Consider the following 14,663-nt stretch of genomic DNA (forward strand, 5'->3'; position numbering starts at 1 on the left):
AACAAATCATTAAAAATGGATGATGAAAATAATGAAAATGATGACATGGCCAGTTCTGCTGCAAGTCCATTGGATATTGACAATAAATGGCTTTCAATGAAATATTCCAAAACCACTGCAGCAAGCCAAGCAAAAACAAAGGAGGATTCATTAGAATTAAAAACTTCGTTAGCAGATACCATGGAAACTTCAACAGTTCAGGCGAAACAAGATAAACAAAAACTATTGAAGAATTTTTCCAACAACAACAAAAATACCTCCAGCACCATGGTGATCGATGAAACAACTGCAGCCATATCTGAAATAGCCAAAATGGAAGCAACCACATTAAGAGGACCACAAGAAATTTTGGTTGGTGAGAAGGAAATAAACTCAAAAACAGACAAATTTTCTTCGACAACTTCCAAAGAGTTTTCTCTTAAGTCAACGATACCAACAACAACAGCAACTACTACTACTACAGTTTATTATCCTTTATTCGCCTCGGTATCAGCAGCAGCAGCAACTTTGCCGCCAGAGGAATTTGTTAATATCAGATTAGCCACAAACAATTCCCTGGCCACAACACCCTTCAGCCTCTTAGCCACTACTTCTATAATGGAAATGGAAGCTTCCACTCTATTGTCGCTCTTGTTACCCACAACATTACCACCACCCACATCCATGCCTTCTAGGTTTAACAACATCTCCTTGTATAGCGCTAATACTGGACTAAGTACCACTGCCGCCACCACATCCACCTGGCCGGTGAAACATGCCTCGGTAATGGAGGGTCAAGTCATACTCGGTGGCCTTATGATGGTGCATTCACGTGAGGATAGCATCACTTGTGGGCCCATTATGCCTCAGGGGGGCATACAGGCCCTGGAAGCCATGCTCTATACCTTGGATCGCGTTAACCAACAGCAACTGTTGCCGAATATAACTTTGGGTGCTCACATTTTGGATGATTGTGATAAGGATACGTATGGCCTGGAAATGGCTGTTGATTTTATCAAGGGTAAGTTTATTTATTTATGAGCAAAAACCGAAAACAAAATTCCCACCTCCTACTCGCCCCCTAGCATTCTAGTTCACAGTCTGCACCATGTATTTTTATCCTAGCAACTTTTATGCTATTGTATATGGCCAAAAAATTTGCCTTTGTGTACATCCTCCATTTCTCATGTAATATTTATGAAGTTATATTAACTCCTTGGTCCTGTTGTTTTATCCTTTTATGTGTTGTTGTGCTGCTATTCGCTATTTGGCCATATTTCAAGTAGCTATGGCTTAAGGGATAAACTGCTTGAGTATTGCAGCCAGACAAACAACAATAGTTGGGGGAACTACATGATGGCACATGGCACAACTACAATGACTACTCTAGAGAGGGATCTATTAGAATAATTGGCCAGACATATGTCTGGCAATTTTTATCACTTTTAAAATTTCAGCCAAAAGGCTCAAGAAGTTGAATCGGGCGAATGGTTTATAAGGAGGCTACTTCGGGCTATAAACTTATTTGAACTATTCTTGACACGGTTGTTGGAACACATAACAACACCTTATGTACAAGATATCATCCAAATTTGGAGGTAATTACATCTTCTAGAAGCTCAAGAAGTCAAATCTTAAGATCGCTTGATATGGCAGCTATATTTGGGTTATAAACTTATTTGAACTATCCATGCCAAGGTTGTTGGAACCCATAACAAGACCTTATGTACAAGATTTCATCCAAGTTTGAAGGTAATTGCATCTTCTAGAAGCTCAAGAAGTCAAATCTTAAGATCGCTTGATATGGCAGCTATATTAGGCTAGGAACCGATTTAGACCATATTTGGCAAAATTTTTGAAAGTCACAACAAACTAGCGGCTCAAGAAGTCAAGATCCAAGATCGGTTTATATGGCAGCTAAACCAGGTTATGAAACTATTTAGACCATACTTGGCACAGTTTTTGGAAGTCACAACAAAATACTTCATGCAAAATGTGAACCAAATCCGATAATTATAGCGCCCTCTAGCGGCTTAAGAAGTCAATATCCGAGATCGGTTTATATAGCAGCTAAATGAGGTTATGAAACTATTTAGACCATACTTGGAACAGTTGTTGAAAGTCACAACAAAACACTTCATGAAAATTTTCAGCCAAATCGGAATATAATGGCGCCCTCTAGCGGCTCATGAAGTCAAGATCCGAGATCGGATTATATGGGAGCTATATCAGGTTATGAACCGATTTGAACCATACATGGAACAGATATTGGAAGTTAAAACAAAATACCTCATGGAAAATTTCAATCAAATCGGATAATAACGGCGCCCTCTAGCGGCTGAAGAAGTCAAGATCCCAAATGGGAGCTAAATCAAAACATACACTGACATGGCACTTTTGCAATCCCAACCGACCTGCACTAATAGGAAGTATTTGTGGAAAATTTCAAAAGCCTAGCTTTACACCTTTGCAAAGTTTGCAAGCTTTTGATAGGACGGATATGGCGTAATCGACTCAGAATGTCAACAGGATCGAGAATATACATACTTTGTTGGGTCGCAGATCACTATTTCGATGTGTTACAAACGGAGCAACGAAATTATTGTACCTCCAACCTTTGGTGGAGGGTATTGAAATGTGTATTAAATACTGAAATAATCCTACGGGAAATGTGTAGTCAATTGCGCCAAATATACCGATCCTAAACTGGAGAATTTGTTACATGTCACTGGACATATCCCATAGGAAATGAAAAGTTTCAATTGTCATAGCTTATGGTACTTGAAATTTTTTAAAAAGTCTCATTCGTTCAATATATTTGCTAAAAAATATTCTCTCCCTTAAAAATACTTGCAAAGTATACTCTTCCATTTCGAACTGTCCCAGGACCGATAGGTGTAAGAATGGTGGCAATACGTCACCTCAAGCGAAAAACCCTAATAAAAGTGATAGGTTTTTTTCCATGTAGGGGGACGAGAACTGGGACCGCTCCCTATCACCAAAGGACCTCTCCCGTGACAGGTTTGGGTTTTGTTCCACTTTCCGTAGGGAAGTAACAAGTATTGCCCAAAAAGTAATTGCGGATTTTTCATATAGTCGGCGTTGACAAATTTTTTCACAGCTTGTGACTCTGTAATTGCATTCTTTCTTCTATCAGTTATCAGCTGTTACTTATAGCTTGCTTTAGAAAGAAGTATAAAAAAAAAGTATATTTGATTAAAGTTCATTCAAAGTTTTATTAAAAATGCATTTACTTTCTTTTATTAAATCCGCAATTACTTTTTGGGCAACCCAATAAATATGTGTTAAATTCGGCAGGGTCGTACTTTGAATACCCATCACCTCACACCTTATATTAACCACATTTGGACAAAATCCGATCAAGGCACCATTTAAGGATGCCTAGCAGCTATATTGAAGTATAGTCTGATTAATGATAAACACAATGCAGATCTGGAGGTTCTTACGCAGCTCACTGTTCCAAAAATTCAGCTTAATGGACCTTATGTGGGTTCGAATCCGGGAGATCATAATGTGTATATAGCAGTTATATCTAAATATAATCGCATCAAAGATTGGTAAGATCTGGCCAGGCGCAACGCTGGATTTAGTCAAGAAGGAAGACAATCCTTCTCGACCAATGACGCATGCTTAGATACCAAGGATTCCCTCAGATCCGGAGTCCATACTTGGAAGACTAAGGGAATCTAATCCCAATCTTTCAACCACCGACTTTAAGATTGGTAGATTGGATGAGGCTGATGGTGACCGAAGATATGCAGTATTCGTACTAAACTCCGGCTGACATCAACAGGTCTGAAGGAGTTGTGTTCTACGGATTCAACAAGTTGTAACTGAAGGTCTCTTAAAGCGGTGGGTTTGGGGAATCTGTAGACGACTCAGCCGTTGATGCTGCACACTTGCCTGAGAAACTATCGACTACATCGCTAAAGTCTGGCGGATTACAGGAGACTGAAAATCCCCATGACACGATCGAGACAGGAGGGAAAAGCATCGAAACGGGACCTGATAAGCCCTGTGTAAGCACCATATACAGCAAGGAATGAAGAGGTCAAATGCAACTCACCGCACTAAATTTCAGCGAAATCGGGTAATAAATAGGGTGAAAGACTTTAAATAGGAAGATCGCTATCTAGGGCAGCTATATCCCACTATAGTCCGCTCGGACGACGAAGGGATTACCACAGCTAAAACTGCCAAATTTTAAAAAAAATCGGATAATTATTGTGCTTTTTAAGGGCACAAGAACTTAAATTGGGAGATCGCTTTATATTGCAGCTATAACCAAATATAAATCGATCTGAAAAAAATTTGGCACGGATGTATGAGCTTAACAAAACCAACTTTCCCAAATTTTAGCGAAATCGGACAATAAATGCGTCTTCTATGGGTCTTACATCTTAAATCGGAAGATCGTTATACAATATATGGCTGCTATATCAAGATATTGTCCGATCTAGACTATTTTTGATACGAATGTCGAGGGTCCTAAGATTGCGCCAAATTTCCCCAAAATGGAGCAATAAATGCGTTTTCTAAAGGCCTTAGACGTTAATTGGGAAATCGGTCTATATGCGGCTTACATCAAGATATACTATGATCTTAACCATATTCGATGCATATCGAGGATATTAAAACAACACACTATGCCAAATTTCAGCAAAATCGAGCTATAAATACGGCTTCTAAAGGTTTTTGATATAAATGGGGAAATCGGTCTATATGGGGCTATATCAAGATATTGTCCAATATAGCCCATATTCTGACTTTACCTGCCTATGGACAAACAAAAATCCTTGAAAAGTTTCAGCACATTATCTTCATTGTTGTTGTTGTTGTTGTTGTAACAGTGTGTTGTGTTGTTCTATCTTTCGTCTGCTTGGTACTGTTGAACATCCAGATCCAGCAACTTTGCGACTAAAGTGGGGTGTGCCCATAGGGATCTGTGTCTGAGTCGAGTGGGTCTGGCTGTGCAGTTAAACAGGTGACTTGTGTCGTGTGGTCCCAGGTTACAATCTGGACAAGCATCCTGCACGTTGTTCTGTAGGACAAACATCCTTAACCCTTGTTCTGTAGGAGTTGAATGGGCTGCATCTCTCATGTCTTGATTGAGCCAGAACTACTCTGGTTTGCTGGGGAAGGTCAATTTCATCAAGTACAATGGGTGGCGGTCGTTCTTCAAGGACAACATTCACCCTGTAGCTACTCACCGCATCCGCTACCATGACTGCATGAATGTTGTCCAGAGCCACTTGATAAGCCGCTTGGTGCTCTCTTGTGGCGCTAAACCTCTCTCTCTAGATCATGAATATCCACCTTGAGGCTTCTGGGTGGCGGATCCACTTCCATGGGATGTTGTTTTGGATGGTCCCTGCGATAACAGCCCAGAAGGTAAAACTTAGACAACACGTAGTTATGTTTTCGTACGGGTAGGATCTTTGTCTCCTGATGAAGGTGGTCCACGTGAGAAATGAGGAGACTGTCCACCGCAGTTCAAAGAGCGGCACTCAGACAGATATGAATATTATTCCATTGCGTGTCACATAGCTGATAAAACCACACTGACGCTGCATAATATACCACTGACCGTACAATTCCCTTGCACGTGGTCAACAACGTTTCTTTGTCAGCACCCTAAGTGCTACCGGCAAATGACTAGAGGAGCTTTTTTCTATTTCTGACCTTATCGCAGATTGCAGTGACATGTGAGGAGAATTTTTAAGAACTCTCAAATATGACGCCAAGCGTTTTGGGACACTAAATGGTCTGAATTGTTACTCCACCGACCAACACATTCAGCTGCCTATCCAGCTCATGTGTGTATCTAGTAATGTATTTGAAAATTTGGTGGCAGATATCTTCAGATCTCTTGCTAGTTCGTTGAGGTAAACGTTTAACCTATCGCAGATGTCACCGAAGGGTGACAGGCCTGATGCCATGATCGTAAGCCCGCACGAAAGAAGTCGGAAGAGTCACATAATCCAGCGACGAGGACGTTTAGGACGCCGAAGGCAATGACGCTTGTGATACACGCATCTGTCTATGCTCGCACAACGCCTTGCAATATATACAGTGCGTCTATACTCCCATAGTGATTTAAGGCCAGAGCAAGATCGGAAATGCACCCACTACATGCACCGGTTTCACCTCACCGAAACCGACCGATGATACAGACGGTACTGGTAAACTGAACAGAACCAGGGTCCGGGATTTTCTTCAATCCCTGCAATTTCGGACTGCATTTCAATGAGTGCAGTCCGATTTAAGCTCAATGATAAGGGGCATCCTTTTTATAGCCGAGTTTGAACGGCGTGTCGCAGAGCGACACCTCTTTGGAGAGAAGTTTTACATGGCATAGTACCTCACAAATGTTGCCAGCATTAGGAGGGGGAAAACCACCGCTGAAAAATTTTTCTGATGGTCTCGCCATGATTCGAACGCAGGCGTTCAGCGTCATAGGCGGACATGCTAACGGTGGCCTCCTAATTACAATTCGGTACATAGAACCGGATTATTACAGACCATAACGTTATTTCAACAGACGAACGGACATTCGTACATCGCCTCTTTGTATTGTAAATGGCATCACAAATGAATATACCATCAAGCTTTGGTGGTGGATAAAAAAACGGGCCAAGCTCGGCCACCATCAACCACCACCATGAACTCTGCTTAAAATTTCCACAAAATGAACTTAGTTGAAGGGCATATCTGTACTTTAGGAGTCAAATTTCTAACAAACCAGGAAAAAATTAAGCTTCTATGCGTCGTAGAAGGCTTTTTGGGAGTAGAGATGTGCACGTGAAAGTACAAACGTGTTAGTGATTCACGCGTGACACGACAACTCACGACTCACCTGCACACACCAAATTGGGAGATTGGGAGATTATATAGGTCGAATTGACAATACTAATAAAGGGTGATTTTTTTGAGGTTAGGATTTTCATGCATTAGTATTTGACAGATCACGTGGGATTTCAGACATGGTGTCAAAGAGAAAGATGCTCAGTATGCTTTGACATTTCATCATGAATAGACTTACTAACGAGCAACGCTTGCAAATCATTGAATTTTATTACCAAAATGAGTGTTCGGTTCGAAATGTGTTCATTCACCGTAACGTTGCGTCCAACAGCATCTTTGAAAAAATACGGTCCAATGATTCCACCAGCGTACAAACCACACCAAACAGTGCATTTTTCGGGATGCATGGGCAGTTCTTGAACGGCTTCTGGTTGCTCTTCACTCCAAATGCGGCAATTTTGCTTATTTACGTAGCCATTCAACCAGAAATGAGCCTCATCGCTGAACGGTGAATGAACACATTTCGAACCGAACACTGATTTTGGTAATAAAATTCAATGATTTGCAAGCGTTGCTCGTTAGTAAGTCTATTCATGATGAAATGTCAAAGCATACTGAGCATCTTTCTCTTTGACACCATGTCTGAAATCCCACGTGATCTGTCAAATACTAATGCATGAAAATCCTAACCTCAAAAAAATCACCCTTTAATTCAAAGTCACCGTTGTGCCTATGACGCGGAACGCCTGGTTTCGATTCCTTGCCAGAACATCATAAAACCAGTAAGGAAGGACAAAAATCGGGCGGTGCCGACTGTATAATACCCTACACCTACCCCATAAGTGCAATGTGGGAGCTATATACAATTCTAAACCAATTTTGATGGACAAATTTTAAGAGAATCGGTTAACAAATGACCATTCCATTGCAATATTACTGCAAATCGGACGAACATATATATGGGAGCTACAGGGTGGCTGATGAAAGCCGCTACCAAAAAAAAATGTAATAACTTTTTTTCTATTTAATAATAATAATTTAATAATTAATTTAATTAATTAATTAATTAATTTAATTAATAATAATTTAATAATTAATTTAATAATTTAATTTAACATGAATAAAAGAAAAATGTATTCCATACACCGAAAAAAAAATGTAGCAATATTCATCATTGTAGCAATATTCATCAGCCACCCTGTATATCTAAATCTGAAAGGATTTCGAGCAAGCTTTATAGACTTTGTGGATGTCGTCGCGGAAAACGTTGTACAAAATTTTGGGAAGATTGGTCAATAAATGCGCTTACAGAGGCTCTAGGAGTGAAAATCGGGCGATTTATATATATGAGAGCTATATCTAAATCTGAACCGATATCTTTGGATTTCACCAGTAATATTGGGAGTCATAAGAAAATGCTTCCTGCCAAATTTCGAAAGAATCGGTTAACAAATGACCATTTTATTGCATTATTACTGCAAATCGGACGAACATATATATGGTAGCTATATCCAAATCTGAACCGATTTTTTCCAATTTCAAAAGGCCGAAAAACAGGCCCATACCAAATTTGAAGACGATCGGTTGAAAATTGCGACCTGTAATTTGTACACAAATTAACATGGATAGACAGACAGACAGACGGACATAGCTAAATCGAATCAGAAAGTGATTCTGAGTCGATCGGTATACTTATCAATGGGTCTATCTCTCTTACTTTTGGGTATTACAAACTAATTCACTAAGTTATAATACCCTGTACCCCAGTAATGGTGCAGGATATAAAAATGTCAGTGGTGGTTATCCCCTTCTAATGCTGGGGACATTTGTAAGGTGCTATGCCATGTAGAAACTTCTCGCCAAAGATGTGTCGCACTAAGGCATGCAGTTCGGACTCCACTTTAGAAATTAGGACCCTTATCATTAGACTTAAACTTGAATCGGATAGCAGCCATTGATCTGTGAGAAGTTTGCACCTGTTCCTTAATGGAATGCCATTACGACATGTAGAAGCTTATTTCCGAAGAAGGGTCGCTCTGAGGCATGCCGTTCGGACTCGGATATGGTAGAGGTTGCATAATTAGATTCTACCCAACCGAAACTAACACATTTGTACAGTTTGTCCAGTACTTTGCCTTATTGTTTATTTTACTACTTGCTAACATTGAAAACATAAATCATCCACTTGTAAATTTTTAATATTTCCTTAAATAATCTAAAAACAAAATAAAACATTTCCACGAATTTTTTTCTCCAACCCACAACTATACAAACAACAGCCCCAAAATGGACAAAGCAATTCCAGTTATTGACACCGGCAGAGCATCATAACATTTTATGAAGCGAGTGAAATCTGAATCACTGCAAATTACTTCGAATTGAATACAGCGTCTATGCTTCTCGCCACATTTGTGCAGACTACCGATGGTCAGAGCGTTATCGGTTCCATTTATGAAGAGGAAAAGGAAAACAATAACAGAATGAATTGAAATGTGCCGCCATTATATTCAATGGCCTTGTGGTTGGCTCCTTTATGTGAGCAGAAGGAGAGAGAGAGGGAGAGAGAGACAGAGCGAGACTTTAAAATACACTGGTCATTGTGCATTTAGCACATTTTTTTTATTTTTTATTATTTTTGTTTTCCTTTTTTGATGCATTTGCGGCGTGCCATTTTCAAATGAGTGTTTATGCCGCACACCCACATTTTAACGGTCATCATTTTTTAAAGTAATGACCATTTTTTATGTTAAGTGTTCGATTGTTTTTAAGCACTCAGTATTTTTTCCCTTAAATATACATAAATGAGGTCATTATTAAACTATCACATCGTACAAAACATATTTCGGTTGAAAATGATTTTTTTTTTTTTTTAAATGGAAATGAAATACAGTTTATTCATCTATAAACATCATGAAAATGCAAATTTCCCAATAAAAATTTCCTTAAGGGACAGGGACTTCATGATTTCAAATAAAATGGAGGTTTGAGAGAAGCATTAACATTTCTTAGAAAAACTAGTTTTATGGAGAGGTTGCTGCTATATTTTTACGGTTTATAACTTTTATTTCTTTTGAAGTAGCTATCAAAGAGAATGTTCCAAAGTTTTCAAAATGTTTGCCTTCTAAAAAAATGGCTAACAAATATGGAAGCTTTATCAGGTTATATGCCGATTCGGACCGTACATGACACGGTTGTTGGAAATCATAACGGAACACCACATGCAACATTTCGGCCAAAACGGACGAAAATTGCGGCTTGCAAGGGCTCCAGAATTCAAATCCTGAGAACGGTTTTTATGGGAGATATATGAGGTTACAGACCGATTCGGAACGTACATGGCACAATTGTTGGACGTCCTTACAGAACATCGCATGCAATATTTCAACCAAATCTGACAAAAATTGGTGCTTGTAAGGATTCAAGAAGTCAAATCGGGAGATCGGTTTATATGGGAGCTATATCAGGCTATGGATCGATTCGAACTATTCTTAGCGATAACCTTCTACTTTTGAAAGCAGATGCTATTTTAAGTCAAAGTCATTAAAGTCCATTTTTCTTCGCTAAATGGTCATAACATTATTTTTTTTTTTTTGTTTTTAAAGCATAGTTAGTTAATAAAAAGAGCTATTTTTCATTCTTTTTTTTAATTTTCTTACAAATATTGAATAAGAATCAAGTTATCTTCCCGGAGTCGAAAATAAATTGCTCGACTATACAGACCTGGCCAGTAATGCATTAAAAAATCTGAAAAAGTGCATTTTTTTGGGATCTTTGAAAATACCACGAAGGATTTCTTTACGACTTTACAGGTGAACTTCATATCGAGCCTTCCTTTCGAACAATTTTCAGGGCATTTCTTGGAAAAGAAAAAAAAAAATTTTTTCCATGTAGACCAGAATTTTTTTTGGCATTTTTATACCCTCCACCATAGGATAGGGGTATTCTTATTTCGTCAATCTGTTTGTAACTATTCGAAATATTCGTCTGAGACCGCATAAAGTGTATATTTTCTTGATTGTTGTGACATTTTATGTCGATTTAGCCATGTCCGTCCTTTCGTCTGTCCGTCCGTTCGTCTGTCCGTCCGTTCGTCTGTCCGTTCGTCTGTCCGTCCGTCCGTCTGTCCGTCCGTCTGTCCGTCCGTCTGTCCGTCCGTCTGTCCGTCCGTCTGTCCGTCTGTCCGTCCGTCTGTCCGTCCAACTGTCCGTCCGTCTGTCCGTCCAACTGTCCATCCAACTGTCCGTCCGTCTGTCCGTCCGTCTGTCCGTCCGCCTGTCCGTCCGTCTGTCCGTCCGTCTGTCCGTCCGTCTGTCCGTCCGTCTGTCCGTCCGTCTGTCCGTCCGTCTGTCCGTCCGTCTGTCCGTCCGTCTGTCCGTCCGTCCGTACGTCTGTCCGTACGTCTGTCCGTCCGTCCGTCTGTCCGTACGTCTGTCCGTCCGTCCGTCTGTCCGTACGTCTGTCCGTCCGTCCGTCTGTCCGTCCGTCTGTCCGTCCGTCTGTCCGTCCGTCCGTCTGTCCGTCCGTCTGTCCGTCCGTCCGTCTGTCCGTCCGTCTGTCCGTCTGTCCGTACGTCTGTCCGTCCGTCCGTCCGTCAGTCCGTCCGTCTGTCCGTCCGTCCGTCTGTCCGTCCGTCTGTCTGTCCGTCCGTCTGTCCGCCCGTCTGTCGAAAGCACGCAAACTTTGGAAGGAGTAAAGCTAGCCACTAGAAATTTTGCACAAATACTTTTTATTAGTGTAGGTCGGTTAGGATTGTAAATGGGCCATATCGGTTCATGTTTTAACATAGCTGCCATATAAATCGGAGGCCACCGTAGCGCAGGGGTTAGCATGTCCGCCTATGACGCTGAACGCCTGGGTACGAATCCTGGCGAGACCAACAGAAAAAATTTTCAGCGGTGGTATTCCCCTCCTAATGCTGACAACATTTGTGATATACTATGCCATGTAGAACTTCTCTCCAAAGAGGTGTCGCACTGCGGCACGCCGTTCGGACTCGGCTATAAAAAGGAGGCTCGGTATCATTGAGCTTAAACTTGAATCGGACTGCACTCATTGATATGTGAGAAGTTTGCCCCTGTTACTTAATGGAATGCTCATGGGCAAAATTTGCAAAAATTTGCAATTTGCCTTATAAACCGATCTTGAGTCTTGACTTCTTGAGCTTCAATAGTGCGTAATTCTTATCCGATTGGAATGAAATTTTGCACGACGTGTTTTGTTATGATATCTAACAACTGTGCCAAGTATGGTTTAAATAGGTCTATAACCTGATATAGCTGCCATATAAACTGATCTTGGGTCTTGACTTCTTGAGCCTCTAGTGGGCGCAATTCTTATCCAATTGGAATGAAATTTTGCACGACGTGTTTCGGTATGACTTCCAACAACTGTGCCAAGTATGGTTCAAATCGGTTCATAACCTGATATAGCTGTCATATAAACCGATCTTGGGTCTTGATATCTAGAGGGCGCAATTCTTATCCGATTGGAATAAAATTTTGCACGACGTGTTTCGGTATGACTTCCAACAACTGTGCCAAGAATGGTTCAAATCGGTTCATAACCTGATATAGCTATCATATAAACCGATCTTGGGTCTCGACGTCTTGAGCTTCTAGAGGGCGCAATTCCTATCCGATTTGGTTGAAATTTTGAATGACGTATTTTATTCTTACTTTCAACAACCGTGTCAAATAAGGTTCAAATCGGTTCCTAACCTGGTATAGCTGCCATATAAACCTATCTTGGGTCTCGACGTCTTGAGCTTCTAGAGGGCGCAATTCCTATCCGATTTGGTTGAAATTTTGAATGACGTATTTTATTCTTACTTTCAACAACCGTGTCAAATAAGGTTCAAATCGGTTTCTAACCTGTTATAGCTGTCATTTAAACCGATCTGGGGATTTGACTTCTTGAGCTCCTAGAGGGCGCAATTCCTATCCGATTTGGCTAAAATTTTGAATGACGTATTTTATTACGTCTTTCAAAAACTGTGCCAAATAAGGTTCAAATCGGTTCATAACCTGATTTAGCTGTCATATAAACAGATCTGGGGACTTGACTTCTTGAGCTTCTAGAGGGCGCAATTCCTATCCGATTTGGCTGAAATTTTGCGTGACGTATTTTATTCTTACTTTCAACCACCGTGTCAAATAAGGTTCAAATCGGTTCATAATCTGATATAGCTGCCATATAAACCGATCTGGGGTCTTGACTTCTTTAGCCTCTAGAGGTCGCAATTATTATCCGATTTGCCTTATTTGCCTGAAATTTTGTACGACAGATCCTCTCATGACCATCAGCATAAGTGTTATGGTCTGAATCGGTCTATAGCCTGATACAGCTCCCATATAAATCGATCTCTCAATTTTACTTCTTGAGGCCCCATAGGGCGCAGTTCTTATTCGATCTCTTATTCAGATCTCCAACATATAATTTAATTATGGTCCAAATGGGACCATATCTTGATATCGCTCTAATAGCAGAGCAAATATTTTCTTATATCCTTTTTTTGCCTAAGAAGAGATGTCGGGAAAAGAACTCGACACATGCGATCCGTGGTGGAGGGTATATAAGATTCGGCCCGGCCGAATTTAGCACGCTTTTACTTGTTTGGCATATTTTTTGATTTCACAACTATTGGGTTGCCCAAAAAGTAATTGCGGATTTTTTAAAAGAAAGTAAATGCATTTTTAATAAAACTTAGAATGAACTTTAATCAAATATACTTTTTTTACACTTTTTTTCTAAAGCATGCTAAAAGTAACAGCTGATAACTGACGGAAGAAAGAATGCAATTACAGAGTCACAAGCTGTGAAAAAAATTGTCAACGCCGACTATATGAAAAATCCGCAATTACTTTTTAGGCAACCCAATATATAACTTTCAATTTAATTATCGGATGTTGACGCATACTGCTACAAAGTCATTGAAAATTTTCTCATCAGTCTAAATCATGCATCAAAATGAAAATCGATTCACAAATGTTTCGTCAATCGCAAAACACAAAGCCGATCTAGGCAAAGTTTTCAAAAAATAAAAATTAAAGGTTGAATATCCTTGAATATCCAGCAGGTAAATTGTATACCGCAACCAAACTTGTTTGTATGGATTTTTATGCACTATCCAGTAATAGAAGAATTTTCAAAATCGGACCACAAATGAAGATTTGAATGACCGAAAAATTTTTCGAAATGCCAAGGTGTCGCCCGGATCTTGGACATGATCCGTATAACATCGCAGCTCTAACCGTTTCAAATAGTTATCTCTATTGATTTTTTCGATTCTATCCGGACGGACGAACAGACGGACGGGACTGATGGACGGACAATGACTTAAATTTTCCGTCATACTAAAAGTTTCCTAAAGTATGTCTCTAAGAGTGCCGTGAAATTATCCCCTTTTCTCATTAGTGTCATAACAATGTATACCGAATTTTGTTGACATCTTCTAAGAGTAGAATATAGCTTCAGATTTCTACTTCGAATCGATAGTTGCCAATAAAATTTGGCAAGAATTTGTTCAAATTTTTTTTGCGATTGCTAATAAAACTACCTAAAAGCTCTTAAAAAGGACTATCACCATCGGTTGAAATTTCAATAAATCGTACATATATGGGGTATTCCATAGTCAGCACGTCCCAACTTTTGCCTTGCCTTACTTGTTGCTTTTGACTAAATTTTGCATACAAAAATCAATTTCATTTAAATGCCTAACATTACTTGCATTTGAATTTTACATTACATTCCCGCAAACGTGTTAGAATTAAACTGCATAAAATTAAACATGCAGTCATGTGTCACATTAGAATTTCCAATTTTGTGGTATGCAATGTTAGCAACCCAAACCACATGTCACG

The 14,663-nt window shown here is 39.9% G+C and overlaps 1 protein-coding gene across 1 annotated transcript in view; it reads left to right on the top strand.

Moving 5' to 3' along the window:
- Window positions 1–509: 509 nt before the first annotated feature.
- The window catches only part of LOC106089588 (metabotropic glutamate receptor 2), a 492,052-nt gene continuing 477,898 nt past the window's right edge, over window positions 510–14,663 (top strand). The window contains exon 1 of the mRNA XM_059369726.1: window positions 510–1,000. Within this exon, the coding sequence (XP_059225709.1) occupies window positions 598–1,000 (403 nt within the window). The 5' untranslated portion in view covers window positions 510–597. The remainder of the gene's footprint in view (window positions 1,001–14,663) is intronic.

Source organism: Stomoxys calcitrans, chromosome 5, assembly GCF_963082655.1.
Source record: "Stomoxys calcitrans chromosome 5, idStoCalc2.1, whole genome shotgun sequence".
In the NCBI taxonomy this organism is placed as follows: domain Eukaryota; kingdom Metazoa; phylum Arthropoda; class Insecta; order Diptera; family Muscidae; genus Stomoxys; species Stomoxys calcitrans.